Source organism: Notamacropus eugenii, chromosome 1 (genome assembly GCF_028372415.1).
Source record: "Notamacropus eugenii isolate mMacEug1 chromosome 1, mMacEug1.pri_v2, whole genome shotgun sequence".
NCBI classification, from domain to species: domain Eukaryota; kingdom Metazoa; phylum Chordata; class Mammalia; order Diprotodontia; family Macropodidae; genus Notamacropus; species Notamacropus eugenii.
This window is the reverse complement of record NC_092872.1, coordinates 603717421-603739838: the sequence shown is the minus strand read 5'-3', so window position 1 is coordinate 603739838 and position 22418 is coordinate 603717421. Positions and strand designations below refer to the sequence as shown.

The 22418-nt window shown below is 36.8% G+C and overlaps 1 protein-coding gene across 2 annotated transcripts in view; it reads right to left on the bottom strand.

The window, feature by feature from the left end:
* ANAPC1 (anaphase promoting complex subunit 1) overlaps positions 1-22418 on the bottom strand; it is a 166810-nt gene that overhangs the window by 71133 nt on the left and 73259 nt on the right. For both annotated transcript variants that reach the window (XM_072634682.1, XM_072634684.1), the window contains 4 exons: positions 8453-8679; positions 3156-3274; positions 973-1244; positions 547-781 (listed from right to left, as the gene is read on the bottom strand). In XM_072634682.1, coding sequence (XP_072490783.1) covers positions 547-781; positions 973-1244; positions 3156-3274; positions 8453-8679 — 853 coding nt within the window. The remainder of the gene's footprint in view (positions 1-546; positions 782-972; positions 1245-3155; positions 3275-8452; positions 8680-22418) is intronic.

The following is a 22418-nucleotide window of genomic DNA, read 5'->3' as shown; positions in this document are numbered from 1 at the left end:
TGGTATGGGGGGAGGAAAAGGAGAAAGGAACTACGATTTCATTAGTGTTGTGCTCTCCTGGTGAGGAAATTCATTTTTACAATATAGGTAAACAACAACTGCCCTGCATTTTAGAATCTTAGAGAGGTACCAAGGGAATTGAGGGGTTAAGTGACTTGCTATGGGTCAGTTGGATCAGAGACAGGATGTGAACCCAAATCTTCTTGACTCCAAAAACAGCTTTTTATCCACTATATCACATTCCCTCTGTGTTATAAAAATCACAAGATTCTGCTACTTTAGCAACAGTGAGTACCTTGATTTGGTGAACAGTGATACACTTTTAAGAGCATGGACTGTCTTTTGCATGCTCAGCACTTATGACAGTGGCTGGCATATACTAAGTGCTTACTAAATGCCTGTTGACTATTTTTGGTATTAGAAAAAAGTTCTAGTACTGTTTCATTTTCAACTAAACTGCCTATTTATCTTAATTTTTCTAACATTACCATTGTTTTCATTTTTATTCTGAAGAAATATGCCAATAAAACCCAGATAAGATCTTACCAATTTCAGCCAGCAGAACTTCTGCAGTGTGCCTATGAGCTGTCCCTTGATAGACAAGGCCTATGCCTATCACAGCAGCCACTTGAACATTGTGAGGGACATCAAGTTCTGTTGAAGTTGGAGGTAAAAGAGCAGGGATATGAATGCTGAGAAGCCGAGTAATTGACATATCCATCGTGCCTAGTTTAGCAGCAGAAACACCAAGTAGCAGTCCAATGCTTGTCATCTCATGACCCTAAACAGTGAATTGAATACGAATTTAAAAGAAAAAAAAAAGAACTTATGAGGGAGAAAACATACCTTTAATTCTTAGACAGCATTCACAATAAACACTAGGAGTCAAACAATACAGAGAGTTTGGCACACTGTAGGTCAAAATTTACAAGTGGATGTTAAAGTTTCTCTCTTTCAAATTCAGATTCTCACCTTAGTCAAATAGTCATGTATATTAAGCGTAGCTAGCTTTGTAAGATGCCCATTCAAGCCTAAGGCCATAAGAAAGCCTGCATACTCATTGGCCAATTCTGCATTCTTTGGCTTGTTGTAGACAATCCAAGCTGAGTCAATCTGGGAAGCAGGTGCTATTTTTAATCCAGCAGCAACACCATTGTGAAAGCTAGCCCAACATGCCATGTTGGGAGGCACATCAATATTTCCACTGTTAAGGTCCACAGTTGTGTTCCTAGGAGGAGCCCGTCCTATCCAGCAAAACAGAATTTAACATTAAAAATGGAAAATAAAAAATAATCAACACAAGATAAATAGATAAATTTAGCTCCATAATGCACAGACTTCTTCATGTCTGTATTATTAACTCTTTAATACCTAAATTCATGTTAAGGTTCTACAACCCTTCAAAAATTAAAATCAATAAAAATTAATTAACTTGTCTTTAAAATGAAAGTCAAAGAGAGAATTAAACTAAAAAAGGTTCCCTTTTGTTGAAACACATGGAATATTCCATGATTGGTGACAAGTTTTTACATGTGAATCTGGTCACAAAAACTATCATTCAGAAATATGACCCTTAAAATAGCCTAATAAACAGTAACCCTTTAATACTAAAGTTAAGATCTATGCCAGAGTCAAGAAGATAATTTACATTACTATACACAATTAATGAAATTAGTGTTAATTCCACACATGCTGTCATGAATCTTCACTGCAGATTCTTCACTTCACTATATCAGGTATAGGTATTAAAGGAGAAATAGCATTTTGAATAAGGAAAAGATCTCTGCAAATCAACCATATATGGAAAAACATTCTTAGCTTAATCACAGTACAGTGGGGGGGAGGGAGGAAGGGTGTGTGTGTGTGTTTTTTGAAAAGAATGTTCACTAGGTTTTTTGAGAGCAGATCATTCAATGAATCTTAAAACAGTCATTACTATGTTTAATGCTATGCAGTCCTTCACTGATGTCTCACCATGGTAAGCAGTAATCACTGACTCTCAAATGTTATGACAGTGAAGCACAAACTCTACCTCAACCTTTTAAGCTAAAGAGGTTTTCAAAAACGAGATGGTTGGTGATCTGTTTGTCATCAGAGGACCAATGTAAAATTTCCATTTTTTTTTCTTTACCCTCTATTTCATGCCTCTACTACTAATAGTCTAATATCCCTTAAGAGCATGAATAAGTGTTCAGGCTAAAGAAAGTTAATATCACACTGTGTTTTAATCACACTGCAAAACATCACAAAAAAGTGATCAAGTTCAAAATAGGCTTGCAAACAAATTTTATAATAAAGCTTAAAAAGAGTATTTAAAAAAACAATAAAGTATAGTTCTGGGTCTCAATGGTATACCACTGTACATAACATAAGTTAAGCCTTTAGAAATAATATAAATATTTTATTGAAGAGAATAATGAAACCATTTTTCTTAAAATATAACCATCTATGATACTGGTTTGAAATTGTTCCTAAAAATTGTTTTTTAACTCACTGTCAAAAACACCCTTTTGAATTCTGTAGATAAGTCTTTCATCATTACTATAAAATAGCACAATAGTATTATAAAATAAAAAAGATGATTTTGAAGTGTGAGTCATTTCAGAAATCATTTGTTTTGGAATGGATCATTTGTATTTAAAATTAACAATATTAAATGATACACAAATGAGAGATGGACTTGTATTCTCCTCCACTCAATGTTTTTTCAGTACTTTATTTAATAAGTGCTAAAGTTTTATCACACAAAACATAATGTGCTTCATAAAGGAAAAAATAATAATGTTTCTTTTGTTTTCAATCCAATTTATTCCAAAAGAACTCTCTGGGACATGTTTGTTTATAATTTTCTATCACTTCTATGAGGCCTACAACTTAAATAACAATTACAGAATAAAAGAGTTCCCAGGGACCTCAGTGTCAATTTTGACCACCTAGTCAAAACTATACCTGAATAAGCATTTCTTATACACTACAAAAGATAAGTGGTCATCTCCCCTTGCTTGGTAAACTCTAGTTCAAGGGAAAGAATTACTTGCTAAGGTAACCCATTTCACTTTGAAGTAGCTCTTATCACTAATAAGTTTTCCCTTACATCAAGTCTTTGCAACTTCCACCCACTGCTCCTATTTCTGCCCTCTGGGCCAACAACATACCAGTTAGATTCAGTTTAGGAACAGGCAACGGTTCTGTTGGAACTGGATGGTATGAAAACAAAGTAAACATTCCTCGCCCCAAGGGAAGTGCCATAGTTCGCTGACACAACTGGAGCAACCTATGATGAAAATAAAAAGTATTGGTAGGTACAAAAAGTTAAAAAGCAAAAAAATAACAATATAAATCCCACATGAAGAGGCTATTTTATGTAACTCAACCTGATACTACCTCACAACATAGAAGGAATATTTTCTTGAGTTTATAATATAATATATATAATTTTATAATCAGATGTCCTATCAAAATATCCTTACTCCCATTTATATATTCTATGGTAGAGAATAACCCATTTTTCTTCTGTCCATATCTACTAAGTGAAAAGCATCTAGCCTATGAGCCAAATTAACCTCTAGTGTTCATAAAGGAATATATTCTAAGAGCCTTAAAGATATACTATGTTTTTCCTTAATTCTCACATGCTATAAGGGTTTAAATACCCAGGTAAACTCAACAAATTACACAAAAGACCCTGAGGATACAAATATATAATACACAAGTAGCTGAGGATATAATTACTTGAATACCATACACATAAAGAACTTCAAGACTAAGGAGGAACATGAGATAAGTGGAAAGGTAAAATGTAATGAAAAATATCAAGAATAGTGTAAGCTTCAAAGCCCATACTTTTTAAAAAATAATTAATCTATTCTTAGTTTTCAATATTCACTTCCATAAAATTCTGAGTTTTAAATTTTCTCCCCCTCCCTCTCTGAACCCCTCCCCAAGATGGCATGCCATCTGATGTAGGCTCTACACAGACATTCATATTAAACATATTTTCACATTTGTCATGATGTAAAGAAGAATTAGAAACAATAGGAGGAACTACAAGAAAGAAGAAACAAAACCAAACAACAAAAGAAAAAGGGAGCAAACAGTATGTTTCCATCTGCATTCAGACTCCAAAGTTCTTTCTCTGGATGTGGATAGCATTTTCCATCATGAGTCTTTTTGGAGTTGTCTTAGAACCTTGCGTTACTGAGAAGAGCTAAGTCTATCAAAGTAAGCCAAGCAGCGATGTGGCTGTTACTGTGTACAATGTTCTCCTGGTTATGCTCATTTCACTGAGCATCAGTTCATCTAAGTCTTTCCAGGTTTTTCTGAAGTATGTCAAGGCCCACACTTTAAGCATCCTAAATTCTGGAAAGTTTTATTTCCTCATTTTGAGGTTTTGATGAAGTTTTATTTCAGCTACTAAAGAAAAACAGTGCTTTGGCAGGGCTCAATTTATTAATATTCCTTACTTACAAAGGACTATCTTATCAATAAACTCATTACCACTACTGTCACTACTACTGAAACTCTTCCCTTTATATTACTGTTAATGACACCCAGAAATTCTGCCTCTTTGCTGCTGAGGACTCCTAGGATCGCTTGCCTTCTCATCTGGAGTGCAACTCAGGAAAAAACACTGCTCTGATTTGGAACAGGAGATGGGGAAAGAGAATGGCCACCCTTATTGCTACATGGAAAATATATTGTGAGTTCTCTCACAGCAACTGTGTTATGAAAGATAGTTACGTACTCACAGCATTGTTCAGCTGTATAATGGGTAAGCTATCCTAGGACTTTACCATTTAAATAATTGTTTCTATGGAAAGATACATTACAAGTAACTGACTTAGCAATAATCTTTTAAAATATAATTTGTTTATAAATCAGACACACTGCTTGAGTAGGTATCTCAGGATCTTGAAAAATGTTCTTCAAATAAAAATGAGATTCTGCTTTTCCAAAAAGAAAACATCCTAAACATCATATACTTCTCCATGCTACTTCTGTTTTTCCAAGCCATTCAGAGGGATTATAAACTGAAACTACTATGGGATGGGCTCAACATACTGCTCAATTTGAATGTGCTATCAAGGTCAGGTAATATATACTGGGAACAGAGTCAGAAACCTTACAAGTTTATTAAATTTAGAGATTCAAGAAGTCTTAGAAATCACCTAAGTCTAATATTTTCATTTTACAAAGAAACAAAGACTCAGAAAGGTCCCTTAACAGGCTGCAACACTGCCTAGTTGGAAGGATGGCAGAAATACTAGTTTAAGAGGGGAGAGAAAATTAGAACAAAATTGGAAAAGGAGAAAAGATCAATCAATAAACAGTTACTGTATACCTGCTAGATACCACACACTGTAAGCTATACAAAAAATAGATATAATTTTATGAAAGTTAAAAACACCCTGAAATTGTACTTTCTTTCCAGTCATTTTAGATGCAGCTCAGCATTTCCTATATTAAAGGATATCTGTTCCAAATGTTCATGCTGAAGTATCAGGGCATCAATACTGCATCCCTCACTTGTACTTATTCACCCCCCTCAAGTTGCCACTCTTCCCCAATTCCTCTTTCTCTCTTCACAAACACTGAGGGTTCTGTCTTGCAAAACACCCTTCCCTTTTGGAAAACTGGGTTACAATGAAAAAGAAGATCATTATGGAAAGTTTTCTTGTATTATTTCCTGAAGTAAGATGTTTGTGGTTTTATTTACTACTCTCACAAGGTGCTTTCAGAATCTTTTGGGAGAGTTATGATCCTTATGTTTATTTCGTAAAGGTCAATCCTTTCGGCTTACATATAATTCATCTATTCTTTTAAAATTACCGTCCTTTACTATTTTTCTAACAAATTTTCTACCACTTCTGTATTTCTATGTTTTAAATAGGCCACACACTTTAAGAGCTACTTCTTTGGACAGATTCCCTACTGTGTGTTGGAAATTTTCTATTTGTAGCCTGTCTTTTTTAGTTCTGCAGTGAGAGCTCTGATTTCTGACCTAATTTTCAATAAACAAGCATTAGTAAGAATCTACTATATGTCAGGTACTGTACTACCTCTTTTTTGCTACAAAGAAAAAATAAAGAATTCTTACTCTTATTCAAATATGGAAGACAAAAAGTATATATTGATAAGTACATATGGGATAAATATAGAGAACAAATAAAAAACAGATAAATACAAGGTAATTTGGGCAAGGACAAGGTTTCATGAAGATGGTGAAGTCTGAGGCACATCTTGAAGGAAAGGATTATATAAGGCAGAGGTAAGGAGAAAGTGCATCCCAAGCAGGGGGGAACACTGCAAAGGCATGGAGAAGCAAAATGAAGCATGGATAAAAAACACGGGGAAGGCCAGTTTGGCTTGACTGTATAGTTTGGGAAGGAGAGTAACATCCAATAAGGTTGGAAAGAAAGGATGAGACAGAACATGAAGGCTTTTAAAAGATAAACAGAAGAATTTGTATTTTATCCTCAAGGAAAGAGGGAACCATCGGAAGTAAGTATGGCAGTCAAATTTGCACTTAAGGAAAACGACTTTGGCAGCAGTGTGTAAGATGGACTGGAATAGGGAGAAACTTAAAGTAAGGAGACCAATTACAAGGTTGTTACAACAATCTAGGAGAGAAGCAAGAAGGATCTGAAATACGGTAGTGACTGTGAGAATAGAAAGAAGGGGTTGGATACAAAGAGAAGTTATGAAAGAAGTTATAAATGGCAAGATTTGGCAACTGAGGGAACGTGAATGAAAGAGAATGATGAGTCCAAGACAATGCCATCATGATGAACCTGAAAGACTTGGAGACTGGTGGTGCCTTGAATACAAACAGCAAAGTTTAAACAATCAGAGGATTTGACAGGAAAGAGTTAGTAAATTCCATTTTGGACATGTTGAGCTTCAGATGTCTCCAGAACATCTAGTTGAAATGTCCCATGGGACACTGGTAATGTGGTGCTGAGGCTCAGAAGGTACTAGACCTAGATATGTACATCAGTGAATCATCTGCATGGACATAGTATTTAAATTCATGGGACCTGGGGTAAGATCTAAGAGAGACTTTTAAAAGTTATGTTTCTTCTTTTAAAAGTTTTATTTCTGTTTTATATAATACTAGAGTTTTTTGAGGATTTTGGGGTTTTTTTTTCCTATAGCTGTATGATCTCTGGGAAGTTCACAGAACTCTGACTAGAGATTGTTCATTCATTTTCCTTCACTGTATAATATTTGATCAAATTGTTATGGTTTTTATTATGCCTTTGCTCATTTTACCTTTAGTTTTTGTGCATTTCCTTGTTGGTTTATCTTCCTGGGAGTTATATTGATATAGGTCTCTCATCATTTATACTGGGCACCTCATCAACAAGTCTTCCAGACCCTTCTATTTGTGGTAGCTTTTCTACTCATCCTTGGCACATACCCCACAAACAGCTGCAGAGATGCCTACAACTTGGCCTTAGAATGTCAGACTTCCTTATGTTGTAGAATGTAGGGGCCTGGCTGGTTCTTTGCCCAGAGTAAACAACTGGATTTCTAGTTCTCTTTCTTCAGGCACAGAAGCCCTAAGTATGTGCCCTCAAGCTGACAATGCATTGCTGCTAACTTTCTCCTCCAGTTCTAAAACATTCTTTTCATGTGGCTGATCAATGTCTTCTGCCCTTTGTGATGTGCATATGTTGGGGAATAGAGTGGAGGTCACACTGGATGACAACTAGTAAGAATTGCAAGAATTCCCACAGTCTGACTTTATAGCAAAAGTTTTCCAGGTCACTTCCAGCACCTGCACCACACCCAGGGCAGGGAGTTGCCTAGAGATGGAGATGATGATAGAAATTTTAATTATCTTTAATTGTCCAAGTTGTTTCATGAGGCTTTTACTTTGTGTCAACTTCCTTTAGTTATGCTACACTTGTGCCCAGGTACTTTGTTGAGATTTTTAGGCTAGAGAAGACTTTGTGGAAAATAACTACTTTGCCATCTTACTGATGATGTGATTTTATAATTCCATCTCAGTATTTCTGAAAAAAATGATGTTGCTAAGGGTAACATTAGCGTAGCAAGTACTCAAATTTATACACAAATGGGATGACCAACATATGCTATACCATAAATAGATACAAAAGACTATTGTGTGTATGTATCTACTTGTAAGTAATCAACAGGGAAGTATGGAATTCAGCTTTTCAAAAGTAAACTCTACTGTACCTCAAAAGGCATGGTCTGGATTCCCAAAAATATTCTGATGAATACCAAAAGATATTCTGCATACATTCACAGTGTGCTATGACCAGCATGCACTTCTAAAAAACACGGTATTTCTTTAAAATATCTTATTAATACCGTAGAGATACTAAAAAACCTACATGCTCCAAACTAAAAGAATCACAATTAAAACTCAAATGTAAAAGACACTGTAAGCAATGGCTGATGAAATATTGCTGATCTCACTTGCCTGTTTTCTTTTTCTTCGATGTATTCGTGGTCATTAACTTCTGGCAGCTGTACTACATTGACTCGGACAGGATGAGCACTCTGGAGAAGTCTTCGGACCTCTTGCACCCTTAAATCTTCACTCCATATCAACGACATGACTTCCTGATTCATATCATTCATGCCATCATCTTCCTCCTCTGCTTCAGTTCCTGAAGGCACATCTGATGAGAGCACCTGAGCAACAGACTTAATGGGAACAACACAGTGTGAGAGTAAGTCAGTAAGTATTTACTAAGCATTCAGGATACATGAGCACTGAACAGATTTCAACAGCAAAAGAGGTTAAAACATGCTTTTAGAAGTAGATCACTTCTCACCTAGATTCCCTGTCTCCATTCTCCCCTCATTCCAATCCATCCTCCACTCATCTGCCAGAGCAATTCTCCTGAATCCAAGGTCTGAGTTTGTCATCCCTACTCCCACCAAAAAATTCTAGTAATTCCCTATGACCTGCAGGATTTAATGCACAACTCTCTTCACAACCTGCCCCCCCCACCTTTGCAGCACTCTTACATTGCGCCCTGCTCTTCCCTGACACTTACTCTATGACCCAGTCTTCCTGCTACTCTTCACACACTCCATACGCTCCACTCCCTGACTCTAATTAGTTTCCAACCCAGGAACATCCTGCTTCCTTCTGGATCAACCCAACAGGAGAAGTCCTGTCACCATAGAGACAGTTTCAGCCTTGGGGCTCAATACCTCCTTCTGACTCTCAGCTGTCTCTCCTCTCTGACTGGGGGGGTGGAAGGCAAAGCACAAACCTCCCCCACAGCTTCCCTGAGAGAGGGCCCAGAATGTTCTTCTCCTCATTTCCCACCAGTTGAACTGCTTGGTTTTGACTCCACAGGAGCAATCTATCATAGCCTTTGACACAGCCCCTTCCTCTTTTTAGTTTTCTTTTGTGTAGTATCTTCCATCATTAAACTGGAAGCTCCTTAAAGACTAGGATACTCTTTTTCTTCTTTGTATCCCCAGCACTTAGCACAATGGCTTATGTTGTTTTTATACTATTTTTCAATACTGTCTGACTGTTTGTGACCCAAATTGGGGTTTTCTCTGAAAAGATATTGGAATGGTTTGCCATTTCCTTTTCTAGCTCCTTCTACTGCTGGTACTGAGGTGAACAAGATTAAGTGACTTGTCCAGGGTCATACTGCTAGTGCCTGAGCCTGGATCTGAAGTCAGGAAGATGAGCTTTCCTGTTTCCAGGCCCAGTGCATCACCTAGCCAGGTACTAAATAAAAACTTACATCACATCATATTGTTACTAGCTATGTGATCTTAGGCAAGTCACTTAACCTGTTTGAATCAGTTTCCTCATCTGTAAAATGGAGATAAGACCTATCTTCCAGGGTAATCAGAAAATATTTGTAAAGTGCTTAGCACAAAACCTGGCATACAGTAGGCATTAGATAAATGCTTTCTACTACCATCATTATTATTTTAACCACCATCTTTCCCTTTGAGATTACTATTCATTTACATATTGTGTGAACATATAACATAAAGACATATATGCATATGTGAAAATAATGTAAAGATTTAAATTTCTATAAATCTTGCATGTACAATTTCTTGAATGCTATCTCCCCTTTAGAAGGTGAGCTCCTCATGGGCCAGCACTCTACTCTTGATCTTCTATCTGCAGTGCTTAGTCCAGTGCTTGGCATAGTGGGTAAAAGCCTGCTGACTACCTACAATCAGAACTGTGCCATCAAGGCAATTCAGAAATCTAAAAGGCTGGACAAGCAGAAAGTACAGCCTAATCCCAACCTGGTGCTCAATCTGTGCAACAGACCAACCCAGAAGAGACTGCGTGTGAAAGAGAATATCAGGAAATGAGACTCAAGAGCTAAGTGAGAGCCACATTGTAGTAGGACTTTTAAAATAACCATGAGGTGAGGGGTGGGGGAATGCAGAGCCTGGAGTAGAAGGATGGACCTGCTCTAGCTCTACCCCCATAGCCTGTAAAATACCTGCAAAACATGACTCTAAACAAATTCAAGAACAGCAGAAGCCACAAAGTGACAGAGTGAAAGGGATTTCCAGTCCAAGATAGCCTGGAAGGCCGACAAGAAAGATCTATTGCACTGGGCTCAGAGCAGAGTGCAGTCTAGCCTTGGCTACCCAGCACAGACAGGACTAGAGCAGGCTTCAGGGCACGGAATCATGGGTAGCAGCTGCAGTTCCCAGATTTCTCAACCCACAAATGCCAAACACAGTTTGAAAGGTCAGTGAGAAAGCTCTTTCACCTGGATGAGAGGGGAGTGAGGTTCAGTCCAAACCCTGAATGCTGGCTTGGTGGAGCTGGTGGTAGCTTTGGAGAGGGAATCCTACTCGCAGATCCTGGGCAGAAAAGCTTGTTACTGCTCCCAGACAAGAGCACAAGTCAGGAGAGGAATAAACTCCTCTCCCTTGATTGTGCCACCTTAGAGGAACTAAGAACTTACAGGGCCCTAGAGTATACCCTGCACTAAAAAGTCAAGTTAACTGGCTGGGAAAATGTCCCAAAAAAGGAAAAAAAAATAAGACTGTAGAAAGTTACTTTCTTGGTGAAAAGGTATTTTCTTCCATCCTTTCAGGTGAGGAAGAATAAACCATACCATTAGAGGAAGAAATCAAAATCAAGAGATTCTACACTCAAAACCTCCAAAATAAATATGCAATGGTCTCAGGCCATGGAAGAGCTCCAAAAGGATTTTGAAAATCAAGTAAGAGAGATGGAGGAAAAATTGGGAAGAGAAATGAGAGCAATGCAAGAAAATCATGAAAGTCAACAGCTTGCTAAAGGAGACCCCAAAAAATGTTGAAGAAAATAACACCCTAAAAAATAGACCAACTCAAATGGCAAAAGAGGTCCAAAACGCCAATGAAGAGAAGAATGCTTTAAAAAGCAGAATTAGCCAAATGGAAAAGGAGGTTCAAAAGCTCACTGAAGAAAATAGTTCTTTCAAAACTAGAATGGAACAGATGGAGGCTAAGGACTTTGCGAGAAAGCATGATATCACAGAACAAAGAGAGAAGAATGGAAAAATGGAAGATAATGTGAAATACCTCATTGGAAAAACAACTGACCTGAAAAATAGATTCAGGAGAGACAATTTAAAAATTTTGGGACTACCTGAAAGCCATGATCAAAAGAAGAGCCTAGACATCATCTTCCATGAAATTATCAAGGAAAACTGCCCTGAGATTCTAGAACCAGAGGGCAAAATAAATATTCAAGGAATCCACAGAATACCGCCTGAAAGAGATCCAAAAAGAGAAACTCCTAGGAACATTGTGGCCAAATTCCAGAGTTCCCAAGTCAAGGAGAAAATATTGCAAGCAGCTAGAAAGAAACAATTCAAGTATTGTGGAAATACAATCAGGATAACACAAGATCTAGCAGCCTCTACATTAAGGGATCGAAGGGCATGGAATAGGATATTTCAGAAGTCAAAGGAACTAGGACTAAAACCAAGAATCACCTACCCAGCAAAACTGAGTATAATACTTCAGGGGAAAAAATGGTCTTCCAATGAAATAGAGGATTTTCAAGCATTCTTGATGAAAAGACCAGAGCTGAAAAGAACATTTGACTTTCAAACACAAGAATGAAGAGAACCATGAAAAGGTGAACAGCAAAGAGAAGTCATAAGGGACTTACTAAAGTTGAACTGTTTACATTCCTACATGGAAAGACAATATTTGTAACTCTTGAAACTTTTCAGTATCTGGGTACTGGGTGGGAGTACACACACACACATGCACACACACACACATACATAGAGGCAGAGTGCACAGAGTGAATTGAAGAGGATGGGATCATATCTTAAAAAAAAAATGAAATCAAGCAGTGAGAGAGAAATATATTGGGAGGAGAAAGGGAGAAATGGAATGGGGCAAATTATCTCTCATAAAAGAGGCAAGCAAAAGACTCATTAGTGGAGGGATAAAGAGGGGAGGTGAGAGAAAAACATGAAGTCTACTCTCATCACATTCCACTAAAGGAAAGAATAAAATGCACACTCATTTTGGTAAGAAAACCTATCTCACAATACAGGAAAGTGGGGGACAAGGGGACAAGCAGGGTGGGGGGGATGACAGAAGGGAGGGCATGGGGAAGAGAATGCAATTTGAGGTCGACACTCATGGGGAGGGATAGGATCAAAAGAGAATAGAAGTAATGGGGGACAGGATAGGATGGAGGGAAATATAGTTAGTCCTATACAACACAACTATTATGGAAGTCATTTGCAAAACTACACAGATTTGGCCTATATTGAATTGCTTGCCTTCCAAAGGGAAGGGGTGGAGAGGGAAGGAGGTAAAGAAGTTGGAACTCAAAGTGTTAGGATCAACTGTAATGTTCTTACCACTAGGAAATAAGAAATACAGGTAAAGGGGTATAGAAAGCTATCTGGCCCTACAGGACAAAAGAGAAGATGGAGACAAGGGCAGAGAGGGATGACAGAAGAGAGAGATTGGTCACAGGGGCAATTAGAATGCTTGGTGTTTGGGGGAGGGAGGGGATAAAAGGGGAGAAAATTTGTAACCCAAAATTTTGTGAAAATGAATGTTAAAAGGTAAATAAAAATAAATAAATAAATAAAAATAAAAATAAAAAAATAAAAATTAGAATGAACAGGCAGAAGCTAATGACTTTATGAGAAATGAAGAAATTACAAAACAAAACCAAAAGAATGAAAAAACAGAAGAAGACAATGTAAAATATCTCACTAGAAAACAACTGACCTGAAAAATAGATCCAGGAGAGACAATTTAAAAATTATGGGACAACCTGAAAGCCATGATCAAAAAAAAAGTCTAGACATCATCTTTCATGAAGTTACCAAGGCAAACTGCCCTGATATTCTAGAACCAGAGGATAAAGTAAATATTGAAAGAATCCACCGTATCACCTAAAATAAATTCCAAAAGAAAAACTCCTAGGAATATTGTAGCCAAATTCCAGAGTTCCAAGGTCAAGGAGAAAACACTGCAAGCAGCCTGAAAGAAACAATTCAGTATATAACTAATAAAGCCCAACAGTAAGAGATAGAAACAGAAATCCCATTTAAAGCTAAGGTAGACACTACAAAATATTTGGGAGTCTACCTGCCAAAACAAATTCAGAGACTATACAAACAAAATTACAAGACACCTTTCACACAAATAAAGTCAGATCTAAGTAAGTGGAAAAACATCAGTTGCTCATGGGTAGGCCAAGCCAACATAACAAAAATGACCTAAATTAATTTACTTATTTAGTGCCATACAAATCAAACTATCAGATAATTAATTATTTTCCAAAGTTGGAAAAAATAATACCAAAATTCATCTGAAAGAACAAAAGGTCCAGAATACCAAAGGGAACTAATGAAAAGAAATGCTAGGGAAGGTGGCCTAGCTCTACCAGATCTCAAATTGTATTATAAAGCAGCAATTATCAAAACCACTTGGTACTAGCTAAGAAACAGAAGAGAAGATATGTGGAAAAGGCTAGGTACTCAAGACACAGTGGGCAACGAATATAGCAATCTACTGTTTGATAAACCCAAGGACCCCAGCTTCTGGGATAAGAACTCACTGTCTGACAAAAATTACTGAGAAAACTGGATAACAGTGTGGCGGAAACTAGGCATAGATCAATGCCTGACACTGTAAACAAGAATAAAGTCCAAATGGAAACATGACCTAGGCATAAAAATTGATACTATAAACAAATTAGTGGAGCAAGGAATAGTATATTTATCAGATTTATGGAGAAGGGAAGAATTTTTGACTAAACAAGAGATAGAAAGCATTACGAAGTGTAAAATGGATAATTTTGATTACATTAAACTTAAAAGTTTTTGCACAACCAAACCCAATGCAACCAAGATTAGCAAGGAAGCAGAAAAATGGGAAAGAATTTTTACAATTAGTGTCTGTGATAAAGGCCTCATTTCTAGAATATATAGAGAATTGGGGCAAATGTACAAGAATACAAATCATTCTCCAACTGATAAATGCTCAAAGGATATGAAAAGGCAGTTTTCAGAGGAAGAAATTAAAGATACTTATAGTCATATGAAAAAATGCCCTAAATCACTATTGACTAGAGAGATACAAATCAAAACAACTCTGAGATACTACATCACACCTATCAGCTTGGCTAACATGACAAAACAGGAAGATGACAAATGTTGGAGAAGATGTGGGAGAATTGGAACACTAATTCACTGGTGGTGGAGCTATGAGTTGATCCAACTATTCTAGAGAGCAATTTGGAACTATGTCCAAAGGGCTACAAAAAGGTATATACCCTTTGACTCAGCAATACCACTTCTAGGACTGTATCCTCAAGAGATCATAAAAATGGGAAAGGGACCCACATGTACAAAAACATTTATAGCAGCACTCTTTGTGGTGGCCAAAAACTGGAAATCAAGGGGATGTCCATCAACTGGGGAATGGCTAAGTAAATTATGGTATATAAATGTAATGGAATACTATTGCACTATAAAAAATGATAAACAGGAAGACTTCAGAGAGGTCTGGTCTGGAAAGACTTTTATGATCTGATGCTAATGAAAGGAGCAGAACCAGGAGAACTTTGCACACAACAACAACCACAGTAAATGAGGATTTTTTCTGGTAGACTTAGAACTTCATTGCAATGCAAGGACTTAAAAAAATTCCCAATGGTCTTTTAAGGCAAAATGCCTTGTACATCCAGAGAAAGAACTATGGAATTCAATTGCAGAAGGTAGCAGATCATTTTCTTTTGTATTACATTTTGGTTTGGTATATGATTTCTCCCATTCATTTTAATTCTTGTATACAACATGACTATGGTGAAAATGTATTTTATAGGAATGTATGTGTAGAACCCATACAGAATTGTATGCTGTCTCAGGGAGGGAGGGAGGAGGTGGGGGGAAAGGAGAAGAAGGGAGGGAAAAAAAAAATCTAAGTTATATGGTAGTGATTGCAGAACACTGAAAATAAAAAAATAACTAAAAAGAAACAATTCAAGTATTGTGGAAATACAATCAGAATAGCACAAGATCTAGCAGCTTTTACATTAAGGAATTGAAGGGCTTGGAATATGACATTCCAGAAGTCAAAGGAACTAGGATTAAAACCAAGAATCACCTACCCAGCAAAACTAAGTATAATACTTCAGGGGGAAAAAAAATGGTCATTCAATGAAATAGAGGTCTTTCAAGCTTTCTTGATGAAAAGAACAGAGCTGAATAGAAAATCTGGCTTTCAAACACAAGAATCAAGAGAAGCATGAAAAGGTAAACAGGAAAGAGAAATCATAAAGGACTTACTAAAGTTGAACTGTTTACATTCCTACATGGAAGGATAATATTTGTAACTCTCAAAACTTTTCTCAGTATTAGGGGAGTTGGAAGGATTATATACATATAGACAGAGGGCACAGGGTGAGCTGAATAGGAAAGGATGATATCTAAAAAATAAAATTAAGGGTTCAGAGAGGAATATATTGGGAGGAGAAAGAAAGAAATTAAATGGGGCAAATTATCTCTCATAAAAGAGACAAGAAAAAGCTTTTTCAATGCAGGGGAAAAGGGGGGAGGTGAGAGGGAAAAAGTGAAGTTTACTCTCATTACATCTGGCTTAAGGAGGGAATAACATGCACACTTAATTTGGTATGAAAATCTATCTTACACTACAGGAAAGTAGGGAGAAAGGGGATAAGTGGTGTGTGGGGGGGATGATAGAAGGCAGGGCAAGTGGGAGGAGGGGGTAATTAGAAATAAACACTTTTGGGGAGGGACAAGGTCAAAAGAGAGAACAGAATAAATGGGGGGTAGGCTAGGATGAAGGGAGATATAGTTAGACTTTCACAACATGACTATTATGGAAGTCTTTTACATAACTACACATGTATAGCCTATACTGAACTGCTTGCCTTCCCAGTGGGGATGGGTGCGGAGAAAGGAAGAGAGAGAAGCTGGAACTCAAAGTTTTAGGAACGAATGTTGAGAATTGTTTTTGCATGCAACTGGGAAATACAGGTAATGGGGTATAGAAATCTATCTTGCCCTACAAGAAAAGAGAGAAGATAGGGATAAGGGAAGGGAGAGGTGTGATAGAAGGGAAGGCAAATTGGGGGAAGGGGTAATCAGAATACACAGTGTCTTGGGGTGGGGGGAGGGGAGAGATGGGAGAAAATTTGGAACTCACAATCTTGTGGAGATGAATGTTGAAAACTAAAAATAAATAAATGTTTAAAAGTAACCATACAGAAAGATATTAAATACTCTAGTGAAAGCTTTACGCCTTAATGAAAATTTCTTCTCTAAAATTAAATCTCAATTGATGATTACTGTTATCAGCAATGAGTTTAAATAACAATAAGGATAGCTAGCACTTCAAGATTTGTTTTACAAATGTTATCTCATTTGATTCTCACAACAACCCTGGGAGGTAGGTGCTATCATCGCCATTTCAGAGAGGAGGAAATTAATGGTGAGAGAGATTTTAAGAGACTTACCCACACTTATACAGTTACTAAGTGGAACCACTAAGGAAAAATAGTAGAAAATAAGAGCACAATTATAGAATTTACTGAAATTTTATAAAAGTCAGATTTGGATAAAAATTTTGGCCTGTGTCAAAATAGATCTAAGCCACATAAAAGAAGTCAAACCTCTATAAAATCCTTTTTCTAAATTAACTTCCTAAGAACTGGGAACAAAATAGATATCTGCCCATCAACAGGGAAATGGTTAAACAAATTATGATTTGATTGACAGAATGTTACTGCACTGGAATAAACAAATGAGAAAATTATAAAAAAGTATGAAATATATAAATTGGTGAAAAGTACAATAGGCAGAACCAGGAAAACAATACATACAATGAGTACAAGGCTGCTGGGCAGCTAGCTGGATACAATGCTAGGTGCAGAGTCAGGAAGATCTGAGTTCAAATCCAGGTTAAGTGATCCCCAGCTAGCCATGTCATTCAACCCCTGTCCACCTCAGTTTCCTCAATGCAAAAAGAGGATAATAATAGCACTTACTTCACGAGAAGTTGTTGCAAGGATCAAATGAGATAATTTTTGTAAAATGCTTACCAGTAGTTGTTCCCAACCCCTACATGACAATGAAATAGAAAGAATAACAAAAAATTAAAACTCCACGCTATAAAATTATAAGGGCCAATCACTTAGAAAGAACTATGAGTATGTCTTCCCTCCCTTATTTGCAGAGGTAAGGAACTATGGATGTGGAACATTGCATATACTGTCATATTTGGGACTGATGTATTGCCTAGTTTTGCTGAACTGCATTTTTTTCTTTTTTTATTCTTCAGAGATTCACAGGACAAGGCAAGGTAAGGAATATATGGAAAAATGAAAGCAATGTAAAAACAACAACAAAAAAATTTTTTTAAATTAACTTAAAATAATGAAGCAATTGCTTACAATTACTGCTGTAGTTATTTTGTTATGTCCTTGGTCAGTTCAGATAAATTAAAAGGACAACACAACATTTTAGTCGCTGTCATTCTTGGGACTTTTGTAAGGTACACAGCTCAGAGCATGGCACTTCTTAATAAACAGAAATCAAAACTATATTGCTCTATTTATATAGAATAAAATTTTGTTTCCTATTAGTGAGATATGTGCTATAGTTTAGGGTCCTGATAATGAGTGGAAGGTCAGTCCACAGCTTCTCTATATACATTTGAATCAAACAGCTCTTCTGTCTGTACATACAGCAGTTTTCACTAGATAAATCTGTATTTTACCATGACAAGTACAAAAACACTCTTATCCAGTGTGTGTTTCTAAAGCAGGAAACTCCACCCTGGCCTACTGGAAGAAGACAAGCATTTTACTTTCTAAAATGCTCTGTCCTTTAAAGACAAGATTTTTTTCCATAAAGCACCCATATTATGTAAATGAGAAAAATCAGATCAAAAGAGTTTACGTTATGGTCCCTAGCAACTGATCAAAAAGATTTGTCTCATGATACAAAGCTGATAGATTCAGTTAAAATAAACAAATGGCTGTAGTTTTCTGACTTCTTAAAATCACTATTATGATTAAGGAAAATAATGTCAAGTTCTGAAGAGAAATTTTTTCTTTTTAACATTTCCAAAAACCTTCCACAAATGTCCTAACTCTGATGTCTCATTGTGATATAGAAGAAGTGACCAGTGTGCTACCAACATTGACAGTGCTGCTAACTGAAAAAAACCAAGTATGGATTTTACAAAATTAAGATTAACCCAAATCAAGATTGGGCCACAACTATGAAACCTTCTACTAAGACACAGAAAAATTGAAACTTAGTATGGCAGAAAAAGTATTCACATGGACTAAATCATGGATTTAATGAAGTATCAAAGTAACATTCCAAAGAAACCTACTTTAGGGTACTTCATTAGAAATTTTAAAAGATTATATTTATTTCTGGAGGTACATGGTTCTGTCTTTAGCCATGGTTCTTTTATTGTGGAATAAAAAAAAAATGCAATATAGACTATTCAGTCCAAACATTTCCTAACTAAAACAGTTTAAATAGATTTAAATATAATATTTGTCAAATCTGGGCAGGAGCAGTATATAGTCTTCTGAAAACTTACCAGAGATCCCCGTTACAGTAGTATATATGTTCCACCACCTACATGGTAAGTTAGTAGGAATGAAGTGCTCAGAGTTATCGCCCTAAGGATCTCTGGTGTGGCTTTTGGCAAGACTATTTTGTTAATAATTCCATAAACGTTTTTGAGTACCTACTATATGCAATGCACCTTCCTAAGCATTCAGGGAGATATTAAGGTTAAGTTAAAATATGGCCACTGTCCTTAAATAACTCACAAATCTAGATGAAATATATAAATTAGAATATCAGTAGAGCAAGTAAGTTAGATGAAGGAAAAAAATCACTTCTAGCTGAGAGATCAGGAAGGTTTCAACGAGGACACCGTGCCTGATTTGAAAGGAAAGACAAGATATTCACAGAAAGATGTGGGAGAGGGTATTTTGAAAGTAGGGAACTGTGTGAGAAAAGTGAGGTGACAAAGTCTGGAACTTCTCAAGATATGGAAAGTATAAAAATTTGTCCAGCCTATAGTAGGCCAAGCCCCACAGTATGGGCTCAGGCTTGAAAGGTTAGGCTGGGGCCATTTTGCAGAAAGGCTTGAAAGTCAGACTTAACTTGGAAAGCAAATGGAGGATATTGATGATTTTGGGGCAATGGAGTAGTGTACAGAATGGAAGAAAAAGAAATTGGGGGGAAACCACTTATTAGGAGGCAAATATTCTGGTTAAGGAAGGCCTGAACTAGCATAGTAAGAACAAATGATTCATGGATCAAAGGAAAGGACAGATGCAAAGATTCCTCAGAGGTTATGAGCACAAATCAACTGGAAGACTATAAATATTAATGATGGAGATGGGAAAGTCAAGGAGAGAATCAAAATTTAGGGGAGAAATGATGAGCTCATTTCTTGAGGCTCAAGAGAAAGCCGAGTCCAAGACTACTTTTGATGCAAAACAGAGCTGGGTCAAGATTTGATTGTAGCTAAAAGACTGAATGCCAGACAAAAACAAGGCATTTGAGGAGGGGGAAGATTCCTTACCTAGAAAATCTGCTATACTAAGCAGAAACAACCAAAATTTTATAGTGTGGGCATAAATTCATGAGGCCTTAAGGTAAAACCAACTACCCTGTTCATCATATCATTCAGAAATTAACACTGGCATTAATACAAAATGAATTAACTTCCACTGATTAACACAATAGAATCTCAAGTGGTTCAAATAGTTTTATGGGCATTGTTAACATTTCTCACACATAAATATGGTCTCAATTTTTTGCCAAAATTCATTCCTGTAAACTTGGCACCTTAGGAACATGTGAGAAATGCATTCCTAATGAACAGCCTGACATAAAGTAGATCAGAAAGATGACCATCAAAGCCTTATAAATGTAATAAAGATATTATGGCTAAAGTTTAATAGTCTGAAAAGTAAAATATTGTTTTAAGTTCTAAAAATAGGTATACTCACTGATAAGAAAAGGGACCCTATAGCATAATTGGTAAATGTAGCACAAAAATTACAGTATTATCAAACACATTTAAACCTATTTAAAACAAATACTGACTTACTAAAGTTGAATTGTTTACATTCCTACATGGAAAGACAATATTTGTAACTCTTGAAACTTTTCAGTATCTGGGTAATTGGTGGAATTACACACATACATACACATACACACACACACACACACACACACACACACACACATATACATGCACACACAGAGACAAAGAGCACAGGGTGAATGGAATAGGATGGGATCATATCTTAAAAAAATGAAATTAAGCGATGAGAGAGAAATATATTGGGAGGAGAAAGGGAGAAATGGAATGGGGCAAATTATCTCTCATAAAAGAGGCAAGCAAAAGACTTTTTAGTGGAGGGAAAAAGAGGGGAGTGAGAGAAAACCATGAAGTTTACTCTCATCACATTCCACTAAAGGAAGGAATAAAATGCACACTCATTTTGGTATGAAAACCTATCTTACAATACAGGAAAGTGGGGGAGAAGGGGATAAGCAGGGTGGGGGGGATGATGGAAGGGAGGGCAATGGGAGGAGGGAGCAATTTGAAGTCAGCACTCTTGGGGAGGGACAGGATCAAAAGAGAGAATAGAAGCAATGGGGGGCAGGATAAGATGGAGGGAAATATAGCTCGTCTTACACAACACGACTATTATGGAAGTCATTTGCAAAACTACACAGATATGGCCTATATTGAATTGTTTGCCTTCCCAAAGGGAATGGGTGGGGAGGGAGGGATGAAGAGAAGTTGGAACTCAAAGTTTTAGGAACAACTGTTGAGTACTGTTCTTGCTACTAGGAAATAAGAAATACAGGTAATGGGGTATAGAAAGTTATCTGGCCCTACAGGACAAAAGAGAAGATAGGGACAAGGGAAGGGAGGGATGATAGAAGAGAGGGCAGATTGGTGATAGGGGCAATTAGAATGATCAGTGTTTTGGGGTGGGGGGAGGGGACAAATGGGGAGAAAATCTGGAACCCAAAATTTTGTGAAAATGAATGTCAAAAGTTAAATAAATAAATTAAAAAAAAAAAACCAAATACTAGAATAAACAAATTAAGAATGGCTTTGCTTGCCTTTCTTGAAATTCAAGAAAGCTTTTGTTGAGACTAATCCAAGATATCTGACAGCCAGGATCAAAGAGAAATATCACCAAATGCAGTAGTATAGAAGAGAAGAAGGTCCAGGACACAATCCTGAGGGGCACCTATAGTTAGAAGGCATGGGAAACTGCAAAGAAGACAGAGAAGAAATGGCCTGCAAGGTAGGAAAATGACCAGGAGAGGGTGGGGTTCCCAAAAGTTGAGAGAAGAGAGTATTAATGAGGAGTAATCAACAGTATCAAAGGCTGCAGATAGGTCTAGGAGAATGAAGATTAAGAAAAGTGATTCAGCTATGGCAACTAAGAGAACACTGGAAACTATGGAGAGAGAAGTTTCGATGAAATGATAAGGCTAAAAGCTGAACTGTAAGGCACTAAGAAAAGAGTGAAACGAGAAAATGGAGGCACCTAATTCTACAGCAAAATTCACACAGGAAAAATTTCAGTCTTGGAAGAATCAACGAAATTTTTTTTAACTACTGGGAGATTTTTCATACCTCATCATCTGGAAATGATAAATCCAATTAAAAAAAAAAGAAAGATTACATTTCTAAGCAGAAATTTAGACCTACAGGGGAAAATGAGAAGAATAAAGACTGTGTCTTTTTGGGAAATATACAAACACTAATCATAAGCTAAGCCAAAAAGACAACCCATGCAAATACAGAAAAGTAAATCACACGTATGCAACACATGGTAATAAAATGAGTAGTAAAAAGTACGATGAATAAAAGGTATA